The following is a 9514-nucleotide window of genomic DNA, read 5'->3' on the forward strand; positions in this document are numbered from 1 at the left end:
CTAGAACACTGCTCTAGAGACAAGCGGAGACCCACCACACACTCTCCCCGTCAACTAGCACCACCACTCACATCGATATCTTTTAATGTGTGTGTGTGTGTGTGTGTGTGAGAGAGAGCGAGAAAGGGGGAAGCATTAGTCATGGGTTTGTGTACCTATGTCTGTGTAAATATCTATGAATATTGTGCTCATTTTCTTGTTTTATACCACTCAAGTTATGGTGTCTCGAAGTTGATGAATGTATTGACCCCCTCATTTATTGATCCCCTCAGCGCTCTCTCTCTCTGTGTGTGTGTAGGGCAGGGCGATATGGCCAAAATATCCTATCACGGTATTTTTTTAAAAATTGGACGGTATGAAGTTATTTGACTGTATTTAATGTTTTTGAATAATAAAAGTTGTACATTTGCTTTATGAGTAGTGAGTGATCCTAAGGTGCTTTATGGGTAGTGAGTGATCCTAAGGTGCTTTATGAGTAGTGAGTGATCCTAAGGTGCTTTATGGGTAGTGAGTGATCCTAAGGTGCTTTATGAGTAGTGAGTGATCCTAAGGTGTTTTATGGGTAGTGAGTGATCCTAAGGTGCTTTATGAGTAGTGAGTGATCCTAAGGTGCTTTATGGATAGTGAGTGATCCTAAGGTGCTTTATGGGTAGTGAGTGATCCCATGGTGGCAACACATCCATTCTAAGTGATTTCAATGAGTCTTTATCCATTCTGATTGTTTCATACTGTTCAATTAGACTTCAACCCAAAACAATTTCTGCATTTCCACCCTGCCACGTAGGGCTGCACGATATGGATAAACAATCTAGGCCTTATTTTTAACCAAATGTTGCAATTGCGATTTTGACAGCAAAACTGTTGGAATCATGGAAATAGAATGATTATTCTAATTCTATAGTTAGGGGGCGGCAGGTAGCCTAGTGGTTAGTGTTGGGCCAGTAACCGAAAGGTTGCTAGTTCGAATCCCGAAGCTGACAAGGTAAAAATCTGTTGTTCTGCCCCTGAACAAGGCAGTTAACCCACTGCTCCTAGGCCGTCATTGTAAATAAGAATTTGTTCTTAACTGACTTGCCTAGTTAAATATAGGTTAAAAATATATATAATAGTGGGCACTTTGAATACAGTGTTGCATGAATTAAAATGCCAGGGAAGAGTTATTGTGACAGGGTAGGAACCAAATAAACTTTAGACCCTATAAACTTCAGCTACATTGAATGTTTTCTCTTAGCTACACTCCATGACCAAAATTATGTGGACACCTGCTCATCGAACATGTCATTCCAAAAACCATGGGCATTAATATGGAGTTGGTCCCCCCTTTGCTGCTATAACAGCCTCCACTCTTCTGGGAAGGCTTTCCACTAGATGTTGGAACATTGCTTCCATTCAGCCACAACAGCATTAGTGAGGTCGGGCATGGATGTTGGGCGATTAGGCCTGGCTCGCAGTCGGCGTTCCAATTCATCCCAAAGGTATTCAATGGGGTTGAGGTCAGGGCTCTGTGCAAGCCAGTCAAGTTCTTCCACACCGATCTCAACAAATAATTTCTGTATGGACCTCGCTTTGTGCATGGGGCATTGTCATGCTGAAACAGGAAAGGGCCTTCCCCAAACTGTTGCCACAAATTTGGAAGCACAGACTCGTCTAAAAAGTCATTGTATGCTGTAGTGTTAAGATTGGGGCCTAGCCCAAACCATGAAAAACAGCCCCAGACCATTTCATGAAGCTCCAGACGAACAGTTCCTGCGTTGACGTTGCTTCCAGGGGCAGTTTGGTACTCGGTAGTGAGTTACGTGCTTCAGCACTCGGTGGTCCCATTCTGTGAGCTTGTGTGGACTACCACTTCGCAGCTGAGCCGTTGTTGCTCCTAGACGTTTCCACTTCACAATAACAGCACTTACAGTTGACCAGGCAGTCAGCAGGGAAGAAATTTGACGAACTGACTTGTTGGAAAGGTGGTATGAAGGTATGACGGTGCCACGTTGAAAGTCACTGAGCTCTTCAGTAAGGCCATTCAACTGCCAATGTTTGTCTTTGGAGTTTGCATGACTGTGTGCTCAACTTACACCTGTCAGCAACGGTTGTGGCCGAAATAGCAGAATCCACTAATTTGAAGGGGTGTCCACACACTTTAGTGTACTTCATGTAGCTAACATATTCATGCATAATCCTCTTTGATTTAGAAGGTACTGTTGCACAAACAACATGCTGATTTAGTTCTACACCATCACTGATATTATCAGGCTGTATAGCTAATTATGTTTCATCTGACTCAGTCCATTTATTAGCTACCAAGATTTAGGCCCAACTTGCTAAGAAAAGACAACCTAGCTGTTAGCAGATGTAAGAAACAAACGAATTGTGTAGTTATAGAACGCTAGTGGATTTATATTAAGACGCAAAGTGAAAACAGCATCGTTGTCATTAGGGATGCACAGTTTCTCGGTAAGCCGTATTTGCTCAAGAATGTGCTGGTTCTCATACCGCTGCTGCAATTTCAATGGCATTTGAGAACATGTTTGAAACTTGGAAAATCCCCAAGAACAAAGTACACGCTGTGCTACGTGATAATGCACGTTACATGACAAAGGCTTTGGAAGAATGCGGAGTCACCAGTTTGCTGTGCATATCTGCCACAGTGGCAACAGGTAGGAAGTTAGTGGGTCATTTTAAAGACTCACAGCTAGCATACAGCTAGCAAACAGCTAGCATACAGCCGCTTGCAAGCAATAGAGGAGCAGCTTGGAGTGAAAACGAAAAGGCTTAAGCTAGACGTTTCCACCAGATGGAACAGCACTTTTTACATGATGGAGAGCCTGCTGGAACAAAAATGAGTCCTTGGCGTGTACGCAGCCGACTACGAGTTACCTGCAACAATCAGTACAAACCAGTGGACTCTCATTGAAACCATAAACACACTCCTAGCTCCATTTGAACAACTGACTCGAGACATAAGCTCATCAACTGCGTCTGCAGCAGACGTGATACCCTCTGTCATGGCATTGAAACGCCTGCTCAACAAAACTGCTGACACAAAGTGTGGTAAACTTGGAAAAGTACTCTACTAGAGGCTGTGAACAAGCGATTTGGTGGCATTCTCTCTGAGCTTCTTTACTGTGTCGCCACCATGTTCGATGCTAGGTACAAGGACCGCTACTTCGATGCAGACAAGAAACAGAGTTCACGTGAAATGTTAGTGTAACAGTATAGCTTCCGTCCCTCTCCGGGCTCGAACCAGGGACCCTCTGCACACATCAACGACTGTCTCCCACGAAGCATCGTTACCCATTGCTCCACAAAAGCCGTGTCCCTTGCAGAGCAAAGGGAACAACTACTTCAAGGTCTCAGAGCAAGTGACATCACCGACTGAAACACTATTAGCGCGCACCCTGCTAACTAGCTAGCCATTTCACACCGGTAACACTAGACACATCTGGACAAGATGGAAACGGACACAGTGACAGTACACACCGAGGAAGAGGACCCACGACAGAAGAGGCCACGGACAGACAGAGTTGAAACGTCATTGCTTGACATGTATGATGAAATCCTGGTTGAGAATGAAACGACTGAACAAATGAACAACGAAACAGCAAGTAAGTGGAAGAAATAGGTTTTGTTTATGTTTTACTCATAACGGGACATATGTATTGGGACATAACGGGACAAAATATTGGTTATCTGTATCTGTTTTTTTGGCAAGGAAAATATCGGATATCGGCCAAAAATGTCATATCAGTGCATCCCCGCAAGTGTCTCCTGGTCGAGGAAAAACAAATGAGCTCCTTGAGTGACAGGGGGCGGGGCCAGTTATGTGTGGAAAGCGGCATGGAGAGAGAGATGACTCAAGTAGCGAAAGTAAACTCTAAAAATGGACGTTACACACGGCTTATCACGTTTAACAAACCGAACATTCAAATACCTTTATAGAAGGTAAAGTAAAACTCAAACTGGTCCGTGCATTAATACCGGTATAGCCCTAGCTGGGTTCCAGACCTGGTGGCCCACGGGCTGAATTTGGGCCATGGGTGTTTTTTTAAATTATTTGGCCCCCAAGTTTTTGTTGAATTTCAATGTTGGACATAAAAAAAAACAACAGGAAATCAACTTCGGGTGATTTTTATTTTTCATCTTTTCGCAAGTTTTCCCACGCATAATAGAGAGACGTAATCGTATACAAATGTAAGTAAGGTTTGAAATTATGTTTTAGTCAAATATCTGTTTGGGCTTCTTGCGGTCAATTTGTAGTCTACAAATTATTTGTAATTATGTCCCGCCAGCCCAAACATCCGCTCAAGAAAAATGTTTAAAAAAATTGTCCCGCAGCTGTATCTAGTTGATGATCCCTGGTCACAACCATAAGGCTCTCCAGAGGGTAGTGAGGTCTGCACAACGCATCACCGGGGGCAAACTACCTGCCCTCCAGGACACCTACACCACCCGATGTCACAGGAAGGCCAAAAAGATCATCAAGGACAACAACCACCCGAGCCACTGCCTGTTCACCCCGCTATCATCCAGAAGACGAGGTCAGTACAGGTGCATCAAAGCGGGGACCGAGAGACTGAAAAACAGCTTCTATCTCAAGGCCATCAGACTGTTAAACAGCCATCACTAACATTGAGTGGCTGCTGCCAACATACTGACTCATCTCTAGCCACTTTAATAATAAAAAAATGGATGTAATAAATGTATCACTAGCCACTTTAAACAATGCCACTTTATATAATGTTTACATACCCTACATTACTCATCTCAAATGTATATACTGTACTCTATACCATCTACTGCATCTTGCCTATGCCGTTCGGCCATCGCTCATTCATATATTTTTATGTACATATTCTTATTCATTCCTTTACACTTGTGTGTATAAGGTAGTTGTTGTGAAATTGTTAGGTTAGATTACTTGTTAGATATTACTGCACTGTCTGTCGGAACTAGAAGCACAAGCATTTCGCTACACTCGCATTAACATCTGCTAACCATGTGTATGTGACAAATAAAATGTGATTAGGGGAAGTGAGGCCAGGGAAGACAGGAAAAGGAAATCCTCCACCGTGGGCAGTGTGCTGCTCCCCAGCTCTCTGCATCTAGGTGACCTCATTTCCAATCGCACCGCAGATCTGGACGAAAGCTCAAGAGGCCAGCAGGGTGGGTAATAACTGTCATACATCTATTAGAGAGAGAGAAGAGCTGAGAAGCTGCAAATTGTTTAACTCCATTTCTCGAGAGAGGATGAATGAGTCAACGTGATGTTGGACGTGCCAGATTTCTACAATCCAGATACCGCAAGTGTGTATGTATGCGTGTTTACATAGTACGTGCATCATTCACAGCCATATGACAAGAATGTAATCTAACACACATACATGACACACACACACACACACACACACACACACACACACACACTCCTGCCTGTCATGTTGGGGCTTGAGCCTGCTGCTGCTGGTAAGATCCTGTTGCGTAACGACCTGCCTGTAATGACTATGTAAGACTACAGAGGCTGTCAAAACACACAGCACAAAGAACAGTGGTCTTACATTTCCTTTGCTTGTGGGGGGGTGACAACTGTCTTAGAGCCCTCAAACTGAACTCGATCTCGAAGCCAATCCCACTGCTTTTCGTTGCTCCCGTCTAATCAGGGACCGATTTAGACCTGGGACACCAGGTGGGTGCAATTAATGATCAGGTGGAACAGAAAGGCAGCAGGCTCCGGAGCTCGTTGGCTATTCCTGTCCTAGAGGATGCCGTTGGCTATTCCTGTCCTAGAGGATGCAAACGCACACACATCAGAGTGCTACAAAAATCACACAACCAGTTTCTGCTGTTCTCTAATATAATTCAACTGTGTGTGATGCCGCGCGACAGACAGTTCAACATCTGCCACAAATACAGACAGAGGGGCCTATTAGACACAAACACAGACAGAAGGGCCTATTAGACACAAATACAGACAGAGGGGCCTATTACATCACGTTCCAATTGTTGCGAGAAAAAGGCTTTCTGAGGTTGTAACGCGCGTGGGAGGGAGCTGCCACCCCAGCATACATCAGTTGATCTAAATCAATGATCTGATCAGCGGATGCATGGCAGGTAACTACGGCTCGATGACGCCAAAAACAACCACAACCACACAGTCGGTGCAAAGAGGCAGTCGTTAACGGGGGATGGGGCAAGTGCTCGAGAAAACGTCTCATTCATACAGTGCCCATTTTATCACACACACACACGCGCGCTTTACCCGTAGTGCTGACAGATCTATCTCATCCAGACTCCGGGCCGGGGAGTCGCTCGCCATGATTCTCTCTCAAAATGGAAGCTTCCTCTCCGCTCATTTACCGAGGAGAACCCCCCTCTCCCCTCCCTTATCCAGCTGTTAAAATCCCCCGTTAGATCCCTGTTTGGCGTCCGTTAATAATAGTCCATAAACAATGGATAATATAATCCGTTTTTCCGTTTAATCCCGGGGGAACGCGTCTCGAGACACCGAGGTGATCCAGGTCCTACATGCTGTAGTCGGTTGCACGGGCCCCCTCCACCGGAGGATGGTGAAAAAACACACTCCGCAAGAGAGCACAGCTGCGTACACACTGTATACACACACACACACAGCGAGAGAATGCAAAGCGCCCCGGAACGGGGTAGTCTCGCGCTCACGGGAGTGGCCTGGCTGCACGAGCAGCGGGCGGGTCTCCTGAAAACAGGGACGCCCACAATGTCACATGCACGCGTGTGTGGGACAGATATGAAAAAGCCCCCTCCTCCACATGAAAGGTTAATTGTATCTTCAGTCTAAAGTGCCATAAAACGGATAATTTCCTTAGTCTTCTTATCTCTTTGTGTCTCCTGCTGCATCTCCACACATGTAGCTTATATATATCATCATCAAGATCCTCATCATCATTAATATTATCCTCAGCAGTAACAGAATCACCACCTTCACCATCATCATCATCGCTCAACTTTTTAAAACTGTGTGTCTTGTATGCTGAAGACTATTCTCAATTCCTGACTGCAAAACTAATTCTAGTGAAGATTTGAGTGTGTGATATGCACATGACAAACTGGTGTTCACTGTTGTGCATCTTAACAAGGTCATACCAAGGACCATTTACCTATTTGATTTAGATATATATTTTTATAAGATAACAAATATTATTTGATGAAACAATGAATGTGGCCTTACTGCTAATAGCCCAGACGAACGCATTGACTAACAGATAAACACCATGGAACAACAGATAGTCCCCCCCCCCCAAAAAAAAGGATCAAAAGGCTGTTTGTTCTGAAGTGTCTGCCCTATATCTGAGAGACACAGGAAAGATCCGGAAACTGCCCCCCTCCTCTCCAACCGCTTAGAATGTTATGGGTTAAAGAGGGAGGAACACTGAAAGTCAGTTTTTAGTCATACACACAGGAGGAGAGGGACATTTCTAGCATTCTAGAAGAGTGACTGTAACAGGAGTGTGTGTGTGTGTGAATAAGTCAACTACTACATTTTTACATTTGACATTTTAGTCATAACCATATATCACAGTAAAGTACATTTTTCTTCAGTAAAGTAGCTATCAGCAAAGTCAGAGCTAGTAGGGGGGAAAGTCAAGTACGCTGCTAGGTCTCCTGTGATACAAGTCAGTATTCGACATCCATCCATGTCAACTAGGTCTCCCGTGATACAAGTCAGTATTCGACATCCATCCATGCAGCTAGGTCTCCTGTGATACAAGTCAGTATTCGACATCCATCCATGCAGCTAGGTCACCTGTGATACAAGTCAGTATTCGACATCCATCCATGTCAGCTAGGTCTCCTGTGATACAAGTCAGTATTCGACATCCATCCATGCAGCTAGGTCTCCTGTGATACAAGTCAATATTCGACATCCATCCATGCAGCTAGGTCTCCCGTGATACAAGTCAATATTCGACATCCATCCATGCAGCTAGGTCTCCCGTGATACAAGTCAGTATTCGACATCCATCCATGTCAGCTAGGTCTCCTGTGATACAAGTCAATATTCGACATCCATCCATGCAGCTAGGTCTCCCGTGATACAAGTCAGTATTCGACATCCATCCATGTCTGAGGACATCGCGAGATAAAGTGGAAACCGGCCACTAGGAGCAACAGTGAGCGCTCTTATCTTCAAGTAGGTTTCGGTGTTGTGGATGGGCGTAAACATCTGTCTCTGATTTCAAAGTTTGCAAGTTCGAATTCAGTAATAGAAAGTTGCTTTTGATATTTTGGTTTTAAGCCTATCCCAAACCAGACTTAATGCCTGAACTTAAACCTAACCTTAAACACACCAGAATTTGACATTTGAGAAACATGGATGAATGTCTGATTCTGACGTGACTGTGAGAGCTGGTAGGAAGTACTGGTGTTAGTTCACTGTGAACATCTGCAGTCCACACTGGTTGGGTATATGCATCTGTGGGTCATGCATTTACACTAATTGTACAAAACATTAGGAACACCCTCCTAATATTGACTTGCACCCACTTTTACCCTCAGAACAGCCTCAATTCGTCAGGACATAGACTACAAGGTGTCGAAAGCGTTCCACACGGATGCTGGCCCATGTTGAAAAACCCAGCAGCACTGCGGTTCTTGACACACTCAAACCGGTGCGCCTGGCACCTACTACCATACCCCGRTCAAAGGCACTTAAATATTTTGTCTTGCCTATTCACCCTCTAAATGACACATACACAATCCGTATCTCAATTGTCTCAAGGCTTAAAAATCCTTCTTTAACCTGTCTCCTCCCCTTCATCTACACTGAATGATGTAGATTTAACAGGTGACATCAATAAGGGATCATAGCTCTCACCTGGATTCACCTGGTCAGTCTGTCATGGAAAGAGCAGGTGTTCTTAATGTTTTGTCCCCAGTCAGAGTTCTGTAATCCGGAGCATTAATTCAGATACTAATGATTAATCTGTCGAACTGGGCAGGCAGACAAGAGGCGGAGAGGGACCGTGAAAGAGATCAGGGCTGATTATACAGGTCTTGAGGGGAGACATGTTGAACTGTTCACCCCTGGGAAGAATAACTCCAACAATCATGTTCTTCAGACAGACAGAAAGACAGAGTTCTTCATTGCGACGTTTTGGCCTCTGGCCAGGTCATCAACTGACTCACCTGGTTCAATAAAGAAGAAATAGATAAATAATAGACAGTGAAATCAAATGTGTTTAATAGTTAACATCTCATCAACGCACATATAATTAAGTATATGATAGTTCATTATTTGGGATTTCTTATAAGGCATGAACAGTCTGTGCAAATCGTGCAGTTCATAGAAACAGGCCAATGAAAGAGAGAAATGGAATGAGAGAGTTGGACAAAGACAGGACAGAGAAAATAAAGAAAAGGACAGTGAGAGAGAGGGGGACAGAGAGAAAATGACAGTGAGAGAGAGTGGGACAGAGAAAAAGACAGCGAGAGAGAGAGGGGAACACAGAGAGAAAGGAACAATGAGAGAGAGAGGGGGACAGAGAGA

General features: G+C 44.3%; 1 protein-coding gene across 2 annotated transcripts in view; it reads right to left on the reverse strand.

Annotated features, from left to right (window-relative positions):
* Nucleotides 1-9514, reverse strand: part of LOC111953312 (traf2 and NCK-interacting protein kinase) — a 31190-nt gene that overhangs the window by 7738 nt on the left and 13938 nt on the right. The window contains exon 1 of one of the 2 annotated variants that reach the window (XM_023972519.2): nucleotides 6251-6726. The exons of the other annotated variant lie outside the window; for it this stretch is intronic. Within the exon in view, the coding sequence (XP_023828287.1) occupies nucleotides 6251-6307 (57 nt within the window). The 5' untranslated portion in view covers nucleotides 6308-6726. Of the gene's footprint in view, nucleotides 1-6250; nucleotides 6727-9514 lie in introns of those variants that run through there. 2 annotated transcript variants of the gene reach the window in all.

Source organism: Salvelinus sp. IW2-2015, linkage group LG27 (assembly GCF_002910315.2).
Source record: "Salvelinus sp. IW2-2015 linkage group LG27, ASM291031v2, whole genome shotgun sequence".
NCBI classification, from domain to species: domain Eukaryota; kingdom Metazoa; phylum Chordata; class Actinopteri; order Salmoniformes; family Salmonidae; genus Salvelinus; species Salvelinus sp. IW2-2015.